The sequence below is a fragment of the Xenopus tropicalis genome, chromosome 2, assembly GCF_000004195.4.
Source record: "Xenopus tropicalis strain Nigerian chromosome 2, UCB_Xtro_10.0, whole genome shotgun sequence".
NCBI classification, from domain to species: domain Eukaryota; kingdom Metazoa; phylum Chordata; class Amphibia; order Anura; family Pipidae; genus Xenopus; species Xenopus tropicalis.
The window spans coordinates 120,705,447-120,731,292 of NC_030678.2; the positions used below are offsets into that span (position 1 = coordinate 120,705,447).

Below are 25,846 nucleotides of genomic sequence, written 5' to 3' on the forward strand. Positions count from 1 at the left end.
AACCACAACTCCCAACATCCCATAACAGAATTGTTTGGTGGGTGCTGAGCATTACAAAATAGTAGATGTAGGGCTGCATACTGGATATGCCTGATGTATATGCAACTGTTGCAAAATTAAGCCCATTAGGCCTAGGACAAATATGATTTGTATCCTAAACTAAATCCTACCATGTGGGGTTACAGAGTAAATCTGGTGTCAGGGTGTCAAAAGAGTATTTCCTTCAATGCAGTAACCTCTTTTTCAATGCTCTTTAAAACTTGAGCCCAAAAGATTTTGAGCAAGAATAAATATTATTCAAGATATTATAAAATTCACAAGAGGTACAAAAACTGTCCATCTTTACTCCTACTGCTCATTTGCTATCAGGCTAAACCAATTTCTTTATATACATTAATAATAACCATCCACCCAGTTTTCGTTGCTTCAGACTAGGTTAACAATAAAAATACACATCTACTGAAATTGATATTGGTGTAAATATTTTTCTGACAGACGCAGCACAGCAGGAGGCCAACCCATTCCCACTCTCCCTGGCAGAAACCAGTATTCACAAGCCTAATCAATTAAATAAAGATTTAGAGGGGGATGAGATCCACCCAGCGTGCTTGAACTGCTTCCTAACCTAAAAAAAAAAAAAAATCAGGTCTCTTTAATGAAGCAGAATACTGTAAAAATAGTGCAATGATTCCTAATTAATCTTTTATTTACCCTAGTATAAAATATATTTCTCTTTCTTTTCCAGTTGTCAAGTTTTATTCTTAAGCCTCACCTTAATTTTCGTGTTAATTGTTGCTTACATTTATGTCTTTGGTTGAAATCAAAAGAAACCATTTCAAAATCTCTTGCCCTTTACAAGTGTTTAATAGAATTACTTTCCCCATCAAGTACCAAACATGCTATAAAAGGTTGACTCTAGCTAGAATATAACCAGCGCAAGTCCCCATTATCTATTTAATTACAAAGTACAAGCATGTTTTAGTATCTCTTTCTTGCTAAAAGGTAGGTGTGTGTGTGTGTGTAAAAAATATGAAATATGAAAAATATGATGATCAAATGTAAAACTTCATCTAAAAGTTTGCAAATTTCTTTTTTTTTTTTAAAGATTTTATTTTGCATATTTTGTATTTCAAACATTTAAACAACAGAAAAAAACAAACAAATAAAGAAGGAGGAAAGAAGAAAAAAAAAAGAGGGGGGTGAGGCTAAGGTAGCAGTTCTGGCTGCACAGGACTAATGGTTATCCATATTCACCAAATTTATAGGTCCAGTCACGTGCCCCATACGGCATTACATTTCTCAGGGCACCCTCTTGCTAAGCTTGTGTAATTTCTATAGAAGTCAATGGGAGTTGCCCTAGGCAAAGTCAAGCCATATTTTCAATTCGAGATATTCGAGTTTGTAAATTTGTGGTTTTCTAGTTTTTTAATCACTCAAGTTTACCACATTAATAAATAAGCAAGCATTCAATATGCAAGTTTATTTGATTTAGAGAAACTAACTCAAATTCCCAACATCAAAAATTGATAAATAAGCCCATTAAATTCTGCAAAAGTATTAAGTGGTTTCTTAAGACAAAAGTTTTCCTGGTGGCAAAATAATTAAGGTAGCCATACACCTTACAATAACTACCTTTCCTGTGACCATTGGTCTCAGGAAAGATTTTTTGTTTCCTTCACTGATGTTCAGAGCAGAATCATCAGATGTGGAGGTAGAAATAATAGGGATTCTACCTCTGAAGATTCAGCCCTAAACGCAGTTTTTGCTTGACCTTCAACAGCACCCCTGCAAAATATTTTGTCCCGCCTGATCAACGAGACGACCAATATCAGACGCTCCTGCGATATCGGTGGTCTCATCGATCTACCATTCACGCACCGAATATCATACAAACCTAGGTTTTGTATGATAATATCGGTTTGTATATGGCCACCTTTACAAAACATAATTTAATTAATAAAGAAAGAATATGAAACCATCATACAATGATTTTCCAGATGATGTACCTGTTATTATGTGATGACGACTTTGGGTAACCTCAAACAATTAAAATTGTTTTTAAAAATTGTGAATACAGTTTTTTTTTTATTCTTTTATTTAACATCTAGAACATGCAAAGCTAATGTAAAAAGGTAGACAGGGAATGGTCGATATACATATTAACCATACACAAGAACCAAGAATAAATTGTAAAATATTACCATATTAATGCCTTTTGGTGATATTATCAGTTCTGAATGTTGCTGTGATATAATATCTAGAAGTCACCTCAGAGTTCCATAGCATGCATAAAATTAGAAGTATAACATTCTTATATTTTACAAGATGGTAAGTTATTCCTTATGTCATACCAGAAATAAGATCTATGCCAAGTTATTTTTATACTAACAGAACTATATACATATATAGACCTTTAACATATACCAAAGAAAACAGAGGGCACACATCCTCTGCCTGGGTGCCATCTTGTAAGTTGTAGAACACAAGTGAAGATGAACTCACAGGACTTGTTAGAAATAACAAAAAAATCCTTTATTTGTGCAGCATCGTTTTGATCACATACTCAGATATTTATCAAGATGCCTCACAGTGTACAAAACCCTCTCTACAGAGCCCAGTGCTGTATTTCTTGCCAAATCACATCAGCATAACGTCCCCATCCCCCATCCAGTGTCAACTCAAAATCATTAACTCAAAACTTAAAATCAAACATCAAAAAAGTAAAAAAAAGCATGCTAAAAAGATCAAAATGAATAAAATAAATTGTCCAATGAACAACTGAAAACAGATACAAAGAAAGACAATGTAACCTAAGGTTGCCACCTTTGGCATACTTAACTTCAAGCGGGGGGTGGGGATGTGGTGTCACAAGGCGGGGCTATGATGTGGTTATTGCCAATTGCCTCGTGACTTTTGGAGAGTCCTGCCCAGTTTTCCAAAATCGGAAAACCGGGCAGGTAGTTTTGACCCTTCCAAAAACTGGGCTGTCCAGTTCAAAACAGGACATGTGGCAACCCTATAAGTAAAATACCAAGGTATCTATCGTAGGGCTATGTTGCTAAGCAGGACTGAGTAAATGAACTTACCAAACAAAATCTCCAAGTGATTCCCATCTTGGTCTGAGGTCTAAGCATGTCTCTATACTCTATACTCTATACCAAAACTGAGTAAATAAGCTTAACAAACAAAACCGCCAGGTGATTCACAGTCCTGCTCAGCTACATGACTCTACTTTGGTATATTTCTTATTTAGGTTACTTTGTCTTTCTTTGTAGCTGTTATCAGTAGTTGATTGGACACTTTATTTTAAAAGAGAAGGAAAGTCATTTTGGCATTTTAGTGCCAATAGATCTGCCACTTTAGTGCCACCTAGAACACTATATTTATTCTGCAGAAAGCATTACCATACCTGAGTAAAGAGCCCTAGAAGCGTTCTCTGTTTGCTTAAGATTGAAGCTGCTAAGGGAGTTCTTAGCATTCTTGAGGGAGGGGGGGGAGCAGGAGAGGAGAGAGAGAACTGGGCAGACTCTTGCCCTGGAATGAAGGAATTATCTGAGAAATGCAGATACCTGAAGAACATGTTTACAAAAAAGGAGACAAGAAATCTTTCTTTTGATAGCGGACTTGATGCAGCTTTTCTGTGAGTGCATATGGCTGTATTTACATAGACCTTTGTGATAAAGCTTACTTAGTTTTTACCTTTCCTTCTCCTTTAACCTGGTGGTCACTTTTTAGTTTGATTTTTTGACTTTTTTGATGATTGATTTTAAGTTTTCAGTTGGTGGACACTGGGAGGTGGATGGTGAAGTTATGCTTATATAATCTGGGCCAAATACAGAACTGGGCCTTTTTATACTGTGAGGCATCTTGATAAAGGTCTGAGTATGTGACCTGAGTGTGTGATTCTAAACAAAGGTTTTTTTTTTTCTAACAAGTCCTGTGAGTGCTGAATTCTGAATTCATCCCCAACTGTAACCTTTAAAATATAATATGACAATAAATTTCTATGTATTGATGTGGGTTGCTGTGTAAGGAATGGTGTAAACAGTGGCATCATTTCCGGAATCTGCTAGGTATGGAAGAATTTAATAGCATTTTAAAATGGTGACTGTAACTAGAGGAGATATGACAAAGGGCACAGATAACTCCTGAAATGTGACAGTGTGATAAGAGAAGTACTTTGCACAATGAATATGGATGGGCCATTGCTTTTGAATTTTTCTACTATTTTTATGCATTTACAATAAATACTACATTAAGAAATTGTGGCTCAGCTGGAATATATATATTGAAATTTGTGTGTTCAGTAAAGTTATGTACTCTACTAGGGCTAAAAGCAAGGATTTCATGGGTTACCGGATCAGCAAAATATCAGAGTTCAAACTACATAAAGCCCATCAACAATTAGTTGTATCATTTCATACAATCCCATTTATCATTTCATAATTGTATCATTTCTGTTTACTTATTATTCACAACAAACATCTACCACACAAGTATCAGTTACTTAGAACACCTAATTTATAGAATGTTATTTTTTGTTACAAAAATGTAATCAGTGAACAGCCTCTTGGAAATCTTTAAATAACTGGCACTCTGGTTGTTGAAAGGTTTATAGAAAGCCTACAGCATCCCCTTAATCACTTAGATTTTCTTCTCTAAAATACTAGGCACCCTCCATTAGAAATTTACTTTGGCTGTTGACTCCTGGGCATGCTCAGTTCTTCCCAGCTTCAATTACTAAACACACCCTCCAGTATAGCAGCAAATTGAGAGATGACATTGCTGGTTCCCACAGAAACTATGCTCTAAATGTCTGCTCCTATTTCTTTCTCCTAACCTCCTCTCCTGAGCTCAGCTTTTTATTAAAGAAAAATTTGATGTTGCTGTCAAAAAGAGGGGATATATGCAGTACACATAATGCCATTTGGGTGGGGGTGCCCATTATATATACACAGAAGTAAAATGTAGGCTTTACATGTCCTTTAAGTGAATTATTCTTCTAGCTCTTTTCAGTGGGTTACGGCACCTTTACAATGTCATTGTGACTTTTGTTTTTGTAATTATATTTCTATTCAAACTCTCTCCTATTAATCTTCCTGCCTCTTATCCACACCACTGCCCAGTTGCTAGGGTAAATGGGACACTAGCAACCAGATCCTGAAATTTCAATCTGGAGGGTAGCTAAAAAAAATTAATTAAAAAGAAACATGAAAAATAAATATCGCTGTCCAGATCATGCTAAAGGTTATTTTGAAGGTGAACTAGCCCATTATGTAATAGTGGCTGTCATTAAAAGTAGTAAAAGGTATAGCTTTTTAATTTTAATATCTAGGAAAATTTAACTTGTGCTCTCTATATTTATAGGCTAAAGGGAATGCATTTCCCTATGCAAAACAGTAATAAGTAGTGTCTATGCAAAGCAGTAATATGGAAAAGACATTTTGTGCCCACAGTAGCCCTGACTCCAGTCTTCCCCCCTTGGAGTTACCCTGAAAACTACTAGCTCATTGGGGGTCTCCCTACCCTGTTTTTTATTTTTTCTCTTTTCCTTTGAAATCAGTTAAGGGTGAATATGTATATATTTGTATATATTTATTTGCATTTTTAATCGAGGCAATGTATGTACTTCAACTGATTATAACATTACTTTAATAACACTCATTAATTCAATTAAATACGGTTTGGTTTTTAATGTATTAATTTAGTAAAGCACTGACTACTTTAAACCATTTTTGCTCTTCTTAAAGGAAAAAGAAAGTCAAAGTCACTTGGGGCTGCCAAAATGTTAGGCACCCCCAAGTGACTTTGACCACCTACCTTTTCCCCTGGGCTGGTGCCCCTGTGAGGAGAGAACAGCACCAGCGCGGGGTAGCTGCCGGCGCTTACTTCTTCCTGACTCACTGCGCGCGCATGCGCAGTAGAGTGAAAAGCCGAACTTAAACATTAAAGTTGGCTTTTCACTCTACTGCGCATGCGCCCACCGCTGGCATTTCAGCAACGGAAGCAGGAAGAAGGAAGCGATCCGCTCCAGGTACCCCGGGCTGGTGCTGTTTTCTCCTAAGAGGGGCACCAGCCCGGGGTACGAGGTAAGCGGTTAAAGTCACTTGGGGGTGCCTAACATTTTGGCACCCCCAAGTGATTTTGCCTTTCGTTTTCCTTTAAAGCACATAAAAGAGGGTTGTCTTTCAGCCCCTGGGGAAAGTGGAAAACACTCTACTTTGAAAGAAAAAAAGACTGAATATTTGCATAAGTAACCAGATAAATACTATTCATGTAGAAAGATTATATTTTGATGATGTACCCTCCACTGCCATCCCCAAATAATTTTATAGGTATTTATGTCTTTAAAATCTTGGCATTTATGAAAAATATTAGTTAGGTGCTTCAAGTTGGAAGTAAAAGAGAAGTTATATATAAATGCATTTCAACAATATTCTGTCATTTTACTGAACAACAGGTTGAATGTAGAATGATTGTGCACCTTCATTTTCTAGGAGTGCCAATTGGACTGAAACTAGCCCTTTTACTGGGTCATCATGCAACACCTGCATTTTGGTACTTAAAGTGATACGGTCACAAAAAAACTATTTTTCAAAATATGAATGTACATAGAAAGTTACCTATAGGTCATATTGATCTTTTTTTCACTAATTGGGTAATTGTTACCTGAATTTCCTAAACCTGACTGTCCCTTCTCAGCCTGTCAGTTGTAGCTTCTAATGCGGACTACTGATGCACAAATATGGCAGCCCCCTCATAGAGGAACAATCGGGATCAGATATGTAATGTTCAAGCACCAGCAAATACTTTTATGGCAAAATTTTAAAGATTAGGCAATTTTACAATTTTACAATTTTACTTTGGCCCTTTTACTTGGCAAATTTGCAAACCTTTTTCCAAGGTAACATGAACTTTTGTCCTAGGTTTAAATTGTTTTTTTGTTTTTTAGCAGAATGAAGCAGGTTGTCTTGAAGTTTCCTGTATAATGCACCATCAATTCTTCCTGCTTTGTATGCCCAGTCTTAGCTGATGAAAAGCAGCCACACAGCACGCACGCATGTGCACACGCGCACACACACACTGTCATTTTTAATTAGAATTCAAAATGAATGCAAATAGAGAAAAATCAATGATATTACTCATCTTTTACTCTGTAAGACTTGCAATAATTTATGTTCAATTCACATGGGATTTTTCTAGTCCTTTATAGTTCATTACATTCTCTGGCTAGAAAACCCCTGCTGTGTTAAAAATGCCAAATAAAATTACATCTTATTCACTGCTCTATGTCATAACTTCTTTTTGTTCAAATCCAATTAGCGTTAACCTACTCTTCACTTAACATAAACTTTTTGCTGATCTTGTTTAAGCTCTTAAGAATTGACGTCACAATGGAGTATTTCAAATTCGTTGGTATTTTCAAGAGGAGAAAACAGTCATTCATCCAGTAATGTTACTTAGATAAAAACAAACTCTAAAATGTTAAATTTATGTATTTTCAAAGAACAAATTCCTTTGCCAAATATATTGTGATATTTATATTTAAACTTGATGATCAGAATACTAAAATGTAAACATGAAGACTCAATATATTCTCAAAAATTCAAAACTGTAAACAATGCTAGTAGATAGCTGTACCAGGTGACAGATAAGCTACACAACATTGTTTTGTAAAAAAAATATAGCTAGAATTTCAACACTTCACAGGGCTTTATATTATAGTCCACTTAGCTTCTTGTTTATGTCTGACCCTAAGTTAATAGATCATTTGAAAAACAAGGGCTGCTTCTAATAAATACAATTTGCTGGGCTGCACAGAATGCATACAAATTCAATCCAATTGGTTTAGCCTTTGTAGAAATATTTTTTACCTCTGATATTGTAACCTTACCACAAGCACAGGGCAATCCATATTTGCCGTACCCCAACACTGAATACTAAACTAGATCAGTGCCTATAGCTATAGACACTGATCTATTTTAGTATTCTGTGATATTGTTTGCCGCTGAGAGACAGTGAGAAGATCAGCAAGAGAAAACAATCCCGAAAGACTGAAAGTAAAAATACTTACTGTGTGACTTTTGTATCCTACCCGAACACTGCCTGTTATAGTAAACAGTGCTATCATTCATTCTAATACGCAGGTTTGAGTCACACTTAATTCTGCACTTACTCTAGTTTCTCACATACAATCCCTTGCAAAATCTTGCTCCTCACACTCACCTACAAAGCCCTTCATAACAATGTTCCAATTTACACTTCCAGGCCTCATCTCTAAATGCACTCTAAATGAACGACTTTGCTCCTCTAATAATTTTGAACTTTCTTCTGCCCTAGTAATCTCATGCCTCTCTCTACCAGTGGAATTCATAACCCCACGGTTTTAGACACTCTTGTACCCTGCACAGATTTAAATGTTTCATTAAAACATAACACTTTTTTGAAGTGTTTTAGCAATAAATGTAACAATAATAAACCAAAGGCCTGTGTCTATAGCTGCAGCTTCAGGGCAGCAGTCAAGGGGTGCCGCATAGAAATCAAAATCCTCCCAATTTTAAAAGCCCCCAGCCCACCACTGGACACTTGCTTCCCATCAAGTAGCACAGCTAAATAGGAGAGGGGGGTTCCCCCTACCTGATTTATGCAAAAAATTGGCAGCATTTAAGTGGATACAGGGACCTTGGTTGCATGCCTGCCCCAAGGCAGAATCCGCCATGTAGTCTCTGACAATAAAGGGCTAATCTGCTATACAATGCATAACCTGTATGTGCTTTGAATCTTCACTGTTATGAGACCTATATCAGTGTTTTTCAACCTTTTTTGGGCAAAGGCACACTTGTTTCATGAAAAAAATCACGAGGCACACCACCATTAGAAAATGTTAAAAAATTTAACTCTGTGCCCAGCAGCAGTGCCCCCCTAGTACATTGGTGCCCAGCAGCAGTGCCCCCCTAGTACATTGGTGCCAAGAGCAGTGCCCCCCTAGTACATTGGTGCCCAGCAGCAGTGCCCCCCTAGTACATTGGTGCCAAGAGCAGTGCCCCCCTAGTACATTGGTGCCCTGCCTACGGCACACCAGGCAACATCTCGCGGCACACTAGTGTGCCGCGGAACAGTGGTTGAAAAACGCTGACCTATATAATGCTTTCCTATTAATGCCTAATGTTTTGTCTATAAAAACATATTCTTCTAAATGAAGAAAGGATTAAAATAACTCAAACATTCATTTTCAGGGATACTACAGGGAAAAAGACAAACATTATGCACTATGCCGATATTGTCCATATGTAAAATAATTTTTACCCTAAGGAGGTCATATTTTTATTTACTCCATTATTAGCTCAAGGTATGATGAGAATTGTAGAAAAGCTAGAGATACCATAATCCATTTTTAAATTGGACAACTACAGATATGGTACTTGGCTGCCTAGGAAATAGTTCATTTCCATACAGGAGATTTCACTAATTTCTATGCAGTCATGTGACATGCAACTGACCTTATTACAAATTAGTCATGTAGGAGTTGATTGGCAACTCTAATTGCAGCTGATGTAGGCTACCATATAGCTTTAGTACAAGAGCAAGGTTAATATATAATATGAAGTAAATGTAATTCAACATTTCTTGTAAAACATTGGCTGGTTCTGTGCTTATTTCAGGTTCAAAATACAAACTCTTCCTCATTTATTAGACGCCAGACCAAATTCCACTTTTCATGATCTTGTTGCCTTGTGACTTATTAAACCACACATACCTATAACTTAAATTTATGGTTCCTAAATATTTAGAGACAGATCACAATATGGTATTTGTTTCAAAACAGACTCTGAAAAAAATCAGAACATACCTGCAGCATGTAAATATATGTAAATACATCAAAGCTGTCCAACTGCCACTGATATCCAGCCCAGATGTGAGGCCTGTAGACCTGTACCTAAGTAAATGTCATAAATGTATTCTCCCCTATGTCTGAACCAATAATAAAGTGAGCTTCTGTAGAAAAATTAGTAACCAACACACAAGTAAGCTATAAAGTGATTCTACATCTGAAGGTAGATTCATATATATCAATTCTTTTGGACCAACCTTGTGCCTGTAATGTAATTCCAGTATGGAAGAGTTCTGTATTTACGCTTTAGCGTTAATAAGGAGGGGGACTTTTTTTAACTGGTCAAATTTTTCAAAAAGAAATGAAGACAAGGATGAACGTGGATAGTACAGAGAATCTATAAAAGTGGAAGAAAAGAAGGTTGGAAGCACAGAAGAAACCTCCTCTATGTTGGCTGACTCTCCCAAGTGCAGATTTATATGGACAACATATCTAAGACATTGGAAAATGTAAATCTATATTATAATGAAAAATCGATATTATAATATAAGTATGTTTGCATGTTTGCAGCTGTTAGAGTAGTTAAAGAAACTATTGCACAGCATACATTAAGCCCAAAAAGCAAGGCGAAAGCAATAGCGAAAGTGTGGGAGATCCTTTAAATAAATATGGAAAACTTACTGAAGCCGAGTCAACATCACTGTGTACAGCAACTGTTTTTATACCCATTTTTCGGCACGTTTTTATGACCTGTTTAAAAACAAATATACACATAATAAAGAAGAGACAATTAAAAAAACATGAACAGAGTAAATATACCACAATAAAATACAACTGGCAGAATGGATATTCATTTAACTGCCATGATGTGCTCATTCAAAAGGTAAGGCAATATGTTTAAAAAAAAATGTGTGCTTCGAACAAGAAGCAAACAATAAATTGCTAATTGAAGAGTAATTTCTAACACTGTCATGTATAATACCATAGATCATTATTTTTCTTATTCATTAGTTTGTATTTGACCATACTATGGTGCAGTGAAGTGAATGGAAAAAAACGTGTGTGTATGTAAATTCTATAAGGAGGGGGTATTTTTTATTTTCCTATAGAAAAAAAGAAAAAACTGTTTCCAGATTTAAATTAGAGTGAGAACATAACATATAAACACACTATAAGGCATATGCCTTGTAGTGGCTGATGTAAAATATGACAACAGATGTATTTCTGGTCACAATGTGTGAAAGCAGGTGTAGTTAGATATCACTTGGTTTCTACACTGCACCAGTGTCATTTTATACACTTTAAAAGACTCTGCCAAGCACACTAAAGTGTATATTTTAGGTTTAGATTTCACCTTCCTTTACAGGTGAAATTTACACTAAAAGATAAGCTGGGCACTACTTTAAATACTGCAGTTTAATAAGCAAATAAGTATAGGATGTTATTCTGAATGCATGAAACCTGGAATTTTTAGGTTAAATGGTCTTTACATAATGTGGAGCTCCATGCCTACTAAATACTTTTTAAAACTGTATTAGAAATGATACTGCTGTATTTTATAGTTTGCTAGATATGGCTTTCCAGAAAATATATTACACCAAGGGGCACATTTACAAAAGCACGAACGCTCCGAGCGTATTTTTGCCAATTTTTTCGGGCGTCCGCACAACTTTTTCGTATGGCGCACGACTTTTCATACGCCGCACGACTTTTTCGGACGTTTGCACAAAAAAATCGGAAAGGTTTTACCGCTGTTTACAATTGTTCGTTACGAAAATTTCGTGACTTTCGGATCGCCAATACAATATTATCGTGACTAATACGATTTTTTTCGTAAGCATTTTCGTGATATTTGCGATCTTACGAAATTTTCGTTTCCAATACGATTTTTTCCCATTCGTGATTCGGATTCGAGGATTAGTAAATGTGCCCCCAAGTATTAGGCTATTACCTTACATATTTTTACACTGCTGTTTTAAAAATTCCCTTGGTGGTGTACTTACACCAATAATGCATTAATGCCCCTAAATGTGTAATTTCTAAGTTCTAACTTTGTGCATTTTTTGCAATTTTTTCGTTAATTTGCACAACTTTTTCGACAATTTGTGTGACAAAACGGTATTTGTTGCAACTAGTACGAAAGTTTCGGATTCATTCAAGCTTTGGTATCGAGTGCCATTGAGTCCTATGGGAGGCTTCCAAAATCATGCACTGAAGATTCAGTTAGAAAGGTTTTTAAGTCAGAAATGTTTTCCCGCCGTTTACAATCGTTCAGATACGAAAACTTTGTGACTATCAGATCGCCATTTGCAAACTATCGTTTCAATACGAAAATTTCAGAACTTTCGGATCGTAAGTATGAAATTTTTGTATTCAAACGAAACATTTGCAATCATCAGAAATGATCGGATTTCGCGATTCTGATTCGTACCTTAGTGAATCTAGTGTATTATAAAAAATAACAATCTTTCATATACAGGTATGGGACCTGTTATCCAGAATGCTCGGGACTTGGGGTTTTCTGGATAAAGGATCTTTCTGTAATTTGGATCTCCATACCTTATGTTTACTAAAAATAACGTAAACATTACTTAAACCCAATAGGATTGTTTTGCCTCCAATAAGGATTAATTATATCTTAGTTGGGATCAAGTACAAGGTACTGTTTTATTAATACAGAGAAAAAGGTAATTATTTTTAAAAATTAGAATTATTTGCTTATAACGGAGTCTATGGGAGATGGCCTTTCCGTAATTTGGAATTTTCTGGATAATGGGTTTCCGGATAAGGGATCCCATACCTGTACTAATTTTTTTACTTTATGCTATGGAAAGATTCCTCAGGTACTAAGCATTTCAGATAATATATCCTATGCTTGTACAAAAAGTCCTAAACAGAAGCTGTATGGGATCTCAAAAGAATGTAATAATTATTTTACCCATTAATACATTTCTTGAACCACATGTAAAATGTTAAAAGCTATACACATTTCATATACTGTAGCTTACTATGCATCAATTGTAGCAGAATGCAAAAAAACTGTACAGCAAAACACTTACTCTACATGCAATTTCTCCTCTGTTTGCGATTAAAATTTTGTCAAATGTCTGAAAAAAGAAAAAAATATTTCAGTTTATCTTAATAAATAAAATGTAATTCATTTTCAGTTTATCAGTCTTTAATTAATTTTTGTTATCTCTTCATGAAAAAACCTGAAGGTGCTTGCGAACAATGAAGTTTTAAGTGAGCTGTAACAAATGGCATCAACTCTGGGGTAGAAATTATTTGCCTTCACTGGCAACCAAACTGCACTATAAAATATATACATTCGGACCAGTACTGGAGTATGCAGTAACTAACAGTGTATGTTTCATAGTGTATTACCCAAATACTGGATATCACTCATCAGTAAGAAAGTACCAGTCTCCAGTCAATGTGACATAACATTTTATATAATACATTTTTATATAATAAATAAGGGCTGGAGTTTGTATACTACAAATAATCAACTGTATAATAAAACTGTTAAGATTAGATAATTGCTATAATGGGTTAAAAAGAGATTTCATATTCAAAACTGCTTTATGAAGAAAAAATATTTCAAGGGATACTGTACCATGAATATCAACTAAAATAAACATACAAATATCAAACAAAACAGCCCATACTCAAACCACTTTTGAAAGAAAATGTAATGCCTTTTTTAATAATATGTGCCACTGAATTATTCTATTTTAAGTGCTCTCTGTGATCTATAAGAGCAACTGTGACCACACAAACCTTAGGGGTCCACCATCTATAAATCTTGTGCTGATATCTATTACCCACCCACAGCCACAGCAACCTCTTATGTTAGAAGGAAGTGATAGCATTCCTTGTGAATTCTTTGGTAATATTTAAAAAAGTACATCTTTTTTTATAACATTTGATATTTGAAACCACCGTTTAGTTAAAGTATAATGGACTTTCTCTTTTCCCTAGTAATACTTTGAATAATTAGCCTTCCACTAGGTCAGTGACCCCAAACTAGTGGCTCTTGAGCAACATGTTGCTCTCCATCCCCTTTGATGTTGCTCCCAGTGGCCTCAAAGTAGGTGCACATTTTTACATTTCTGGCTCGGAGATGAGTTTTGGAAGCACAGAGACAAGGTTTTACTCCAAGCAGAGCCTCCTGCAGGCCAGCAGGCCATATGGGGCTACCAAATAGCCAATCACAAAAAATTTTAATGCTTGTGTGGCTTCCCAACATTTTTTACATCTGAGAGTGACTCACATGTAAAAAAGATTTGGGATTCCTGCTCTAGATGATTGTGTGGTGACAGAGAGCAAGATTTTACTCTTTCTAAATGAAAATGTAAAAAACCATCTCCAAAATGTAACACTCTTTAAAGAGTCTAAAAGAGTCAGTACCAGCATTCAAATATTTAATTGCTTTAATTGCAATTACATTTACAATTACATCCCCCATTTTTTTTTAAATACTGGAGAGTTGATTATAGTGACATTTTATTTCATTAGGCAAATGGATAACAGTTGCCTTTAAAGCTGATATTGTTGCCAAAAGTGGTTCAGTGCAGAGTGATTAAATAATAAGGCCTTATAACTACAATAGCCCTATGCATATCAATACATTCAAACTGGCAACACATGTGGAAGGCTTTTCTTTCTTGTAAAGTTTACAGTAGCGTAAGGGAATTGTAGAAAAGAAAATCCAAGATGGTCTCATTAAAAGTCAGCATGGTGGACTATTACACCTTCATTTACATAAATGCAGAATATTATTAAAAATGCTTACATTCACAAGATCTGCACACACTACCACATTTTTGAACAATCTGCCATAGCTAAATGGCATGCAAGGCTATCCAAACTAGATTTAAATGCATTAAAAGCACAAATCTCTTATGTTATATAACCATCTGGACCTTCAAAGCTTGTCTCATTTTAGTAGGTTTAAGTTCATCTGAGTGTTCATAGGAAGCTCAAAGCTAGAGTCCAATGAATGTTTTCCCATTTTTAGTCTTTGATAGATATCTTTAAACCATACTTCCTGAAAAAGTAGAAAAGAACTTGCAAAGCTTGTTATTGTATTTTAATACTTCGGACATGATACAAACATAGATCTAAGGCACTGAACATAAAAAGGAGCACAATGAGAATATTTATTCTGTTTCTGAAAATAAATGTGCATTCTGATCTACCTAAAAGTTACAAATGCTTTTGTCGCTCCCAAAAAACAAATTTGCCATAAATGGTTGTTTTTTTTTTCTAAGAGGGAAACTTTGTCCAAACCAATTAAAGATTCAGGGGGAGATATATTAAAGACTGAACTGGGGTTTCCAGAAAGATCCATAGCTAAGAAAGTGTTATAACCAATTGACACAGTGACGTGTCAAATTCTTCAGAATTGATTTCATTACATTCAGTGTTTTTTTTTTACCTTCATTTTCAGAAAGTGGAGCTGACATTTCAAACAGCTTTGTGTTCAAAGCACTATTAATTACATCATATAACAAATCCAATTTTTATAAAGCATCAAACCACACCCCATAGTGAAATCATGCAACATTAACAATTTTGTACAAAACATTATAAAGAGAACATATGGGCTTATTTGTTCATTTTCAAGTTTGTTTTTCTAAATCAAATAAACTTGCATTTCAAAGGGTTTACTTATTTATTAATGAGGAAAACTTGTTCAAATAAAAAACTCAAATATCGAAAAATATTCGAAAAACCTGAAAATTTTGAGTTTGAGAATATAGCTTAACTTTGCCTTTGACAACTCCCATAGAAATTTGCAAGCTTTTACATGGAGAATTTTTACATTCAAATTTTCAGTTTTTTGCACTTAATAAATACCAGACATTCGAGTTTTGAAAACATAACTTGAATTTAAATTTTTTAAGCACAAAAAAATCAAACTCGCCTGTGAACCGATGTCTGACATAACAGTCAAAACACAGCTTCCTCCTTGAGGATGAAGACACACAGAGCTACTTAGAAGCAGCTACTTGTCACGCCTACTAAAGGCCAGAAAATTCCCTGTCATACTGAGAATTGCCTTTGCTAAAACACAGTTTTGATCAGCATTCTCTATATCTGTAGCCAGAACAAGTAGCTCTGTGTGTCTTCACCCTCAAGGAGGAAGTTGCGTTTTGACTGTTATGTCAGACATCGGTTCACTCCAGATTACATAGTTTACATTTTTGGCTAACTAACTATACTGAAAACATTTTTTAATTTTGCACAGCCTGTTTTTTGAACCCAGTTTTATTATTCACAATAAACTGTTCCTTTACAACTATTGGCTTTGTTATGTGAACTCTTTGTTAGTGCGTTGAGAAATGATCACAAAGCTGTTCTAAAACATTATCGAGCATAAAGTTTTCAAATTGTAGCACCCTGGAAAGACTGATTTTAAATATATTGTAGTTTATATAACTACAGAGATGTTAACTAACCCCATGTTGGTAGACCGATAATGACTCAGCTTTGGACTCCTGCTCTTCACACTATAGTTAACGTGAAATAAGTTTATTAAAATGTCCATAGTGGGTCATTATCACCGTAATGACATGGGGTTATTTGAGAATGCCCACAGAGATGTAAAACATTACACTATCCAGTGTTGCGATGCAGTGTGTTCTTTGATTAGTTATGAGTACAAACTTGGACATTTTCTATCTACAATGGCCTAAAGGAAGCAGTGTTGCTACTTTGAGGCTTTACTAATCAATGAAGGGGATTGTCTTGGAACATTTGGTTCTGCACTGAAAAACACTGCGCGCAGAACCAAAATCCATACCTTGTACAACAGGCCTAACACCACAGAGCAAGCACTTACTGTGTCTACATTAAAACTGTATAATTAATAAGGATAAAGTTAACAGCTGTGTGCAGTCTAACTAAGAAGTCATCACTCCCTGGACCAGTGGGACAACTACAAAATAATTGCTGTATTGTTACATACCATCAAAAGATTAAAATGTGTTCGTAAGAAAAAGTATTACATTTATAGTTATGTAACTGATTAAAAATCATTACTAACCTTCTCATTAGGATCATGAGCTGTTGAATACTGGACAAATGACAAGCAGCACCATCTTGACCTAATGGTGGATTGCTGTAAGAAATAACACTGAGTGAAAATGCAGTTCCCCCTAACATGCATTGTGAATTAATGTGCTGAGTTAACAAAGTGGAAGATCACAGGCATGCTAGAATCTAATGCTAATCATACTGTTAACAAATTTAAACTAAATTTTATTTTGCTAAAATCAGAAATAGGGAAAAACAATGTTAAGTATAAACTTGAAAGTACTGTACAGCCATAGGAATCAGCACCAAATAGAGAAACTCGCTTACTCAAGTAAAGCGAGCCAATGAGAATGAGGCACGGTCACAAAACTATCTATATCTATAGACAGATAGATCCCTAGTTGAAAGTGTGGAATCCTGAACGAAGTGAATATAGCATAAAAAAACTTACAGTTATAAAAGCACTGTACAGGCTTTGAGGAAATGTAACAGAGATACAGGAAAAGATCTCAGAGGAGTTACATTTGAATGCCAGTCATGCAATTGTATATTTTGGAAGATTTAATACGGACTACCACAAAGGAAGAAGCAAAGAATATCTACAACCATCCAGCCATTCTACAGCCAATAAAGCCAAAGAACTTAAAACACAGTTGGGGACATTGTGACTTTCCACACAGGCTTTTTATTTCAGTGCATACTCAATTTTTTAAAAAAGAACTCAAGTTTTAAAAAGAACTTTAAATTTCACAGAAGTATAAAATCATTTTTATAGAAATAAATTTATGTGAAAGATCAAGTGCCATGTTTTCAGTGTTAACTTGTCAAAAAGTGTTTGCATGTGGATTATTTTTGACATTATATGTGCTTTTTATTAAATAACAGCAATGAAAATTTGAGGGCTGCCCCCACTAATCAGTTAACCACAGTAGGGATGCCAACTTTTAAGTTAAGCTGGCTGAGGGAAACTGTGGCACACAAAGCGTGGCACCAAAATTAGTGGGTGTGGCCTACTGCAGAGACCCAATCACTTTATGGCACGTGCGCAGGAAGCTCGCATGCACACAAGCTTTTCCCAAGAGCAAAAAGCTCATTGTGCATTTGCAGTTTTAACTCAACACAGGGAAATTTTTAAAAATTGCATTTCAATGATAGGAAGCCGGGGGAAACCAGGAATAACCAGGAGACTTTACAGCTCTGAAGTGTTACCCAGTGTCGGACTGGCCCACCAGGATACCAGGAAAACTCCCGGTGGGCCCAGGTGTCAGTGGGCCCTCCTGCTCCTGACCATGTGGCCTGTTTCATGGTCATTCCCTCTTTCTCGATGGGAACAAAGAGAAGAAATAGATGGAAGAATAGATGCTAGCATGTAAATGAAAGAGACTAGGAGAATAAAGTGGTTGAGTGACTAAAGAAGGAAAAATTGTTCATAGAGTGGGCCCTTGGTCTTAAGTTTTTTGGTGGGCCCCTGGGGTCCCAGTCCGACACTGGCGTTACCAGCAAGTGCAGTATGGCACTGCAAAACACAATTGTTACAAGAACATAGCCATGGCCAGCCTTTTCTTAAAGGACAAGTCAACCCAAAATATAATTTGTTTGCCTAATAAAAGAAAACATAATTCTAAGCAACTTTGCAATATACATTCATTGGAACTTTGCAATGGTTTTTGACTTATTTGTATATATAATTGCTATTAGAAGTAGTGTAGAGTCCTTTTGTATTCCCTGCCCTGGTGACTCTGACTTTTGAAACAATGTAACACAGCCAGCAGACTGACAGACCTATCTTGCTGGAGGAGACTGACCTTTGCAACATTGTTTAAATAGTAACAACCAGGAGTTCAGCAAATGCTGCTTTCTATAGCAATTACAATTACAAATTTTTAACTTTTAAAGCACTAGAAATTTTCCATAAATTCACAATGGAAAGTTGCTTGGAATTATGTATTCTTTTATTAGAAACATTTTTTGGGGGTTAACATGTCCTTTAAAGGAGAAGGAAAGTAATTTTGGCATTTTACAGCCAATAGATTTGCCACATTAGTGCCACCTAGAACAATATATTTATTCTGCAGAAACCATTACCATACCCGAGTAAACAGCTTTAGATGCTTTTTCCGTTTGCTTAAGATAGCAGCTGCCATTTTAAGTAGCTTCCTGCCTGCAGCTCTAGCCGTTATAGCACAGATCACACATTCTTAAAGAAGGGGGAAGGGAGTGCTTAGCATTCTGGTGGGAGGGGGGAGCAGGAGAGAACAGAGAACTGCGGCAGACTCTGGTCAAAGGAATTAAGAATGTTTCTGAGAGAGGAAGTCAGAAACTGGAACATCAGGTTTACAAAAAAGAGACAAGAAATCCTGTGTTTCTTTTGATAAAGGACTCAGTGCAGCATTACTGTAAGTGTGGCTGTATTTACATAGACCTTTCTGATAAAGCTTACTTAGTGTTTACCTTTCCTTCTCCTTTAAGAGTTTACAAGATGAATTATATTAGCAAGAAAACACCTACTTGGGTTTCTTACAGACAATTAAGAAATACTTTTCCCCATTACAGTCTTTTTTAGCACTTGTTACATTTACTAAAACTCAAATCTAAAATTTAAAATAAAAAAAACTAATTTTCACAAATCTCTAACATTCACTAAAAAGTCTAAACTGAAAAAGTCTGTGCAGGAAAAAAATGAATTTCAAATTGTTGCAAAAAAAAAAAAAAAAACAGCATCAAAAATCCGAAACCCCTAAAGTTTTGAAGAAAAAGAAGAATCCTTCAGGGAAGGAACATATTCCATTGACTTCTACATGATCTTGACAAGTTTTAGCTGGCGAATTGTCAGATTTGGAGTTTTATCCATTTTGGACACATAGTAAAATGGATATAGATTTGGATTTTTTTTGTGCCAAAATTAGTCAAAGAGCGTTAGTAAATGCCTCCCCCACCCCCCAACAAATGTATTCAGAGAAGAATTTCAAATCATAGGTTATTTTTTTCGAAGCGAAAGTTTTAAAAATGTATTTGTTTCATTTTCCTTCATGTAAGTATCATACATTATTTGGTACATTGGTCAGCAATATCAGCTTCTGCACCATTCTCCCAAAGCTTTACTAAAATCTGTTACATACCATTATAACTGTTTATTAGTTGCTTGCATCTCTCTGTATGAACTACTAATGTACAAATTTTCATAATTTACAAGGCCTACAACCTATCTGACAGACCTAGAAGAAGATAAAACATTTATTTTAAAATATATTTTAGAAAAAAATGGTACAACAAAAATAACAAAAAAGAAACCAAACTGAACAAAGTAAATATCTCTGGTATGCCATTTGAAAATAACACAGTTTGTAAAAATGAACTACCCTTTTAAATATCTGTGATCTACTGCTCCCGTAATCCTTAATTCACGCAGGTTCTGCAAATCTGACATCCCAATTATTTAAATATAACTACAATTAGTCTGCTGATCTTTCAGAGCATAAAAATAAAGATATTTGACAAAAGGTGCCTCGGAAGCTCTTTACAGAGTCAAATAAGAACTTGAGCACGTCTCTTCTGTCAGATGTTAAATTAGCAAAAGGTAAGGAAGAGTTGTCATTGTATCAGTCTTCCTATTATTTGACCCACAGAGTTATTCCTTATACCTACAAAGATTAGAAACAGCCTTCAGAACCTCCGTCTGCATAGGAAGGAAGGAAAGATTTATTGCCAACTGACTTGGGTTACAAGTTTTGATGAATTGCTGGAAGCACACACTGCCTGATAAAGAGGGATAGGTTTGCTTTAAAAATATGCTTCTATTCTAAAGCAAATAAATACTTCTCTAGGAGGGAAGGGCTGTAATTAGTAATAGACATAATGTACTTTTCATCAAAATGTGCATGAGCCATTTTTATGTTCTCACTATTAATTCCTTTTTAACAGCTAACATTAGAATGAGTTATGTATTAGAAGACTGGAGCGAGACAGTTTACTTATATCATTGGTTCAGCTGGACAGCCACATGGTAGACTGAAATAGTTTAAGGGTGCAAAATGTGGTCAGTTTACAAAAAATTCTCATACCGGTTTTCAGTTCACTTTTGTACATGGGAGTCCATAGGGATTTGCAGATGACACCAATTAACAGCATAATATATGAATGGCCTTTGAATTCAAGTATTTGTCCCTGCTTATGAGGTACACAACACCTTTACATGAGCTGACTGCAAAGGAAAACACTACCTCAAGTGCTAGTCCAAGGTTTATACTTGTAATTCAACATTGTAATATAGCTTTGTCAATACATCAAGCTATTTTATGATTAATGGTCATTCTTGTAGGTGATGAGTTTGGAAAACAATAGAATCTGAATGGAAGGCATTTGTCGGTTGTGATCGCATATTGCATGTGTGTGGGGGGATGTCACCATCAAAAGTAAACAAATGTTTGTTTCACCAATAACTAAAAATATCACAAAAAAAACAGTCTTATTAATCCATCTTTAAAGTTTTAGACCAAAAAGTTTTTTGTTCTATAGCAGAACATAACAGGTCAATTAGCTGCAATATCAGCAGAAATATAAAAGCTAATGGCTGATACATTATATAGCTTTAAGAAGGGGTTGGATGGCTTCTTAGCAAGTGAGGGAATACAGGGTTATGGGAGATAGCTCTTAGTACAAGTTTATCCAGGGACTAGTCCGATTACCATCTTGGAGTCAGGAAGGAATTTTTTCCCCCTCTGCAGCAAATAAGTGAGGCTTCAGATGGGGTTTTTTGCCTTCCTCTGGATCAACTAAAAGTTAGGCAGGTTATATATAGGCATTATGGTTGAACGTGATGGCAGTATGTCTTTTTTCAACCTAACTTACTATGTTACTATGTAAAATGTGGCATAAAATCATAAAGCAAATTATGTCTATATACAAGGTTTGCACACGCACACAAGTGCTGTGGCATTCTGATAGAGAATGTAATATGTCACACTTAAGTCTTTTTACATGCTTGTTTTTCCATGCACAGCTGTAAACCATATGACCAGTCACCTATAAACTACAACACCTTAGCATATATGGCCACCTTAAGAACTGTAAATTTGCAAATGACCTTGCCCGTAGGGTGAGGGAAGGAAATACATTTTCCCTAAAGCATAATAAACCAAGCACTTAAAGGGCATGTCAACCCCAAAAATAATGTTTTGCATAATGAAAGAAAACATAATTCTAAGCAACTTTCCAATATGAAATAATTAAAAATTTGTAGCGCTTTAAACATTATTTGTAAATGTAATTGCTATTGAAAGCAGCATTTGCTGAACTCCTGGTTGTTACATTTTAAACAATGTTGCAAAAGTCTTGCTTCTGCTGGCTTGTGTTACAATGTTTCAACAGTCTGAGTCACCAGGGCAGAGAATAGAAAAGGACAGGCAAACATTGCTTCTAATAACATTTATAAATACAAATAACTCAAAACCCATTACAAACTTGTAATAAATGTATATTGCAAAGCTGCTTAGATTTTTGGTTTCTTTTATTAGGCAAAAAAATATATTTTGAGTTGCCTTGTCCTTTAAAGAAGCAGTTTGGTATGTGCCACATATGAACCGGTGTTTGACAACAAGGTCAGGGTGACTGAAGTTCTTGTTTCTATTAATTCCTGGTGGGTTCAAATTTGCCTCTCTCTGTCACTAGTTGGCACAGAGGCAAACCTATCCCTCTTTATTATTAAACATACACATAACACAATGGGTTGCCTACATGCTCTTAATATAAAAATGACTATTTGGGTACCTCAGCCAAATGAAAACTAGCAAGGTTCAGCAATCACAGTGGCTTAGAAAAGTAACAAAGATACATTATAAATACAAGCAGGTACATAAAGTTGCATGAAAACAATAAAAAAAATGTTAGTTTCACCCTTGCCTTAAATTCACAGTAGTCTAAAATCAGCAAAGGAAGGTAAAAGCCAATTGCTGTCCTAGTAAATTTCTCAATTGCACTAAAATAAATCCTGTCAAGCAGAATAAAACCCACAACCATACAGTTTTATTACATTCAATAAAATGTTTGTGAGACAATGTTCTACTTTAAAATGTTACAATGTAATGGGGACCATGACAAACTTTACTGTTTTGGAGTCAATAAATGGATACTACAAAAAGTATGTAATAAAAAATGAAAAGCATAAAGAAAGCATTGTGATTTATAATGAAAAAAATACATATTTATAATAATTTAATACAAAATGTCCTCTACACCTGCCATTCTGCTTCCACACAATCACAAATTAAGATCACCTATAAACACTCATTGCTAAGAACTCATTAAAACCTTTTAAGTTTAAAATGATTATGTGTAACAAATGTATTTTGTTTGGCTTTACCAAGCAGTGACTATAACTAAGCAACACTCAGATTTGGGTACCTTTCAAGAAGAACACACACAATGTTTGTGACGCTTAAAATTACCAATAATTGGTACAAAGCATCAGTGTTCCTAGCTCCAGCATATTTGAATATATTGCTGAGCCTTCATCAAGGAGTAAGCCTACCTGTACCTGTATGGTAGGTGGCCATACACAGGCAGATTAATGCTGCAGATTTAAGCCCTTTAGACCGATTCGGCAGCTTATGTGCCCATGTATGGGGACCCCCAACAGACCTCCCTGATCAAAATCTGGTTGAAAATCGTCCAGGTGTTTGATTTCCCGGTCAGATCGAGGACTACATAAACTCATCAACATGATCCTTGCTCCGACTGCTCCTATACACGTTGTTGTAATTCGATTGTTTGGCTCTAGGATTAACCAAATTAATTTGCCCTATATCACCCACCCAAGGTGGGCAAATTAGGGAAGCATTACCGGTGATGTTGGCCAGGGCAACCAATCAGCAATTAGATTCAACAGTTAGAAAGGCAAAGCAAAGCATCTGATTGGCTGCAACATCACCAGTATTGTTTTACTCCACTTTTTACACAGCATGATAAATATACCACTTAGTGCATATGGCCAGCTTTACATGTGCCCAAAGTATTTAGGGGTATAGTTATCATGCTGTGTAAAAAGTGGAGTGAAGCATTACTGGTGATGTTGCTCATAGCAGCCAATCAGATGCTTTGCTTTGGATTTCTAACTGTTGAAACCTAATTGCTGATTGGTTGCCCTGGGCAACATCACGAGTAATGCTTCACTCCACTTTTTACGCAGCATGATAAATATACCCCTTAGTGTCTATGCATAATAGTCAATTAGTTTCTTAGCTCTTGAGAAACCCTTGTGTGTCTTTTCCAGACCTGTAATTACTTTGCTGGTTACTGAAGCAAGGGGAAAGAGAAAAACAACTTTTAAAGGATATGTTTTTGGCCGATTTATTAAAAATGTATGCAAAAACCCTACTGGTCCCAATTATCAGTACCACTTCCTGCTGCCTCCTTACCCAGGGGGATCTGGCGGCACTCAGGGAAACAGCACTGTAGGATAGGAATAAATCAACAGCTAGACTGACCCGATAGGGAACTGAAGCTTATTCAAGCTTGTGTGACTGCAGGGCTGTGATATCCTTTTTACTACTGTGCTTCTGGCAGGGTCCATTAAAACACACCTACACTTTATTTTAGACACAGACAGGCGCCGCAGCAGAAATATGGGGAGATCCAATAAATGGACTTTTTTTTTTTTTTTTTAAGAAAATTATAATTTTAAGCCCAGAGTGTAAAGAGCACCACACTGGGGGGGGTTTTCACTTATGCTATGTGTTTCCTTTAATCAAGGCCACAGTCGGGTAAACCAACAAATATTTCAGACAAAATTGTCTGGTAAATTTGTTTGGATGCAAAGAAAAACCCACAAGTAGCTTCTACAGAAACAAAGGCTTCATTAAATAAAAGTGATGTGGCTGTTTGAGCATGCATAAGGAGTGCATAACAAAAGAGGGCTGCATGGTAGAATTGCCAAAACAAAAATCCATTGCAGTACCAATGTCACAAAACAGCCGCTTACAATAAGCAAAACAGCAACAAAACTTCTAGAAAAAAATTATTTGAAAGGATAAGATCAAAATGCATCTTAGCACTTGAGAAAATAAAGGCCTTCATTCACAACAATCACAAAAGACTGCAAGCCATCATTGATGCTACAAGAGGCAATAAATGATATAAACTATTAAATCTATTTAAACTATCTGAACTATTAAATCTATGCCAAGAATTCAGTATAATGGAATTCAACAACAGGAAAGACTTAAAAAGGGGAATGTAAAAAAAGGTAACTAAAAAGTGTACAAGATAACATACAAACAGTAACCAACCACAGGTTTAAAATGAGTGGGCCAAGTAAGTAAAATGTAAGTAGCATGTCTTTCTCAGTGAAAATATTTGACTTGGAAACAGAACTGAAGTAAAGCAAAGGGTTATGCCAAAAATATCAGGACTTCTCATTTCAGATTCTGTCTAACATAGTTTAATAATATTAGTATGCATTTAGCAGTTTTCAGTCACTGATAATATGCATGTTCAAATAAGGACACAAAAATGTTACCACAGTTAAATTACAAAAGAATGCATAGATGTGTTGCAAAAGTCATGACTGAGGCTTCTTTTCATCTGAAATCATAAAATGAATGCCAAAGATGTAATGAATGTAATGAGGAAAATATGCATATAAAACTTGACCTAACATTCCAAACAAGGAAGATCTAATTTTGATAACTTGAAGATCTGCTGCAATTCAAATTACTAGTGCACAAATTTGTAAGTGTGAAGTTCTGGAAAATGGATGTTTGCATTTGTGCAACAGCTATGTACAGTATGTACTGATCCAACCTTCTTTATAGCACTGTAAAAAAAATGACTTGTGCCTTGTACTTAGGTCAATATAGAAACCCTAAGTCAGTGATCCCCAACCAGTGGCTCATGAGCAACATGTTGCTCCCCAACCCCTTGGATGTTGCTCTCAGTGTCCCCAAACAAGGTAGTTATTTTTGAATTTCTGACTTGGTG

At 35.7% G+C, this 25,846-nt stretch overlaps 1 protein-coding gene across 1 annotated transcript in view; it reads right to left on the bottom strand.

Annotated features, from left to right (window-relative positions):
- Positions 1 to 25,846, bottom strand: part of pcca (propionyl-CoA carboxylase subunit alpha) — a 249,052-nt gene that overhangs the window by 217,014 nt on the left and 6,192 nt on the right. Inside the window, exons 2-4 of the mRNA XM_002937086.5 lie at positions 16,884 to 16,958; positions 12,892 to 12,939; positions 10,514 to 10,582 (exon numbers count right to left, since the gene is read on the bottom strand). Coding sequence (XP_002937132.1) covers positions 10,514 to 10,582; positions 12,892 to 12,939; positions 16,884 to 16,958 — 192 coding nt within the window. The remainder of the gene's footprint in view (positions 1 to 10,513; positions 10,583 to 12,891; positions 12,940 to 16,883; positions 16,959 to 25,846) is intronic.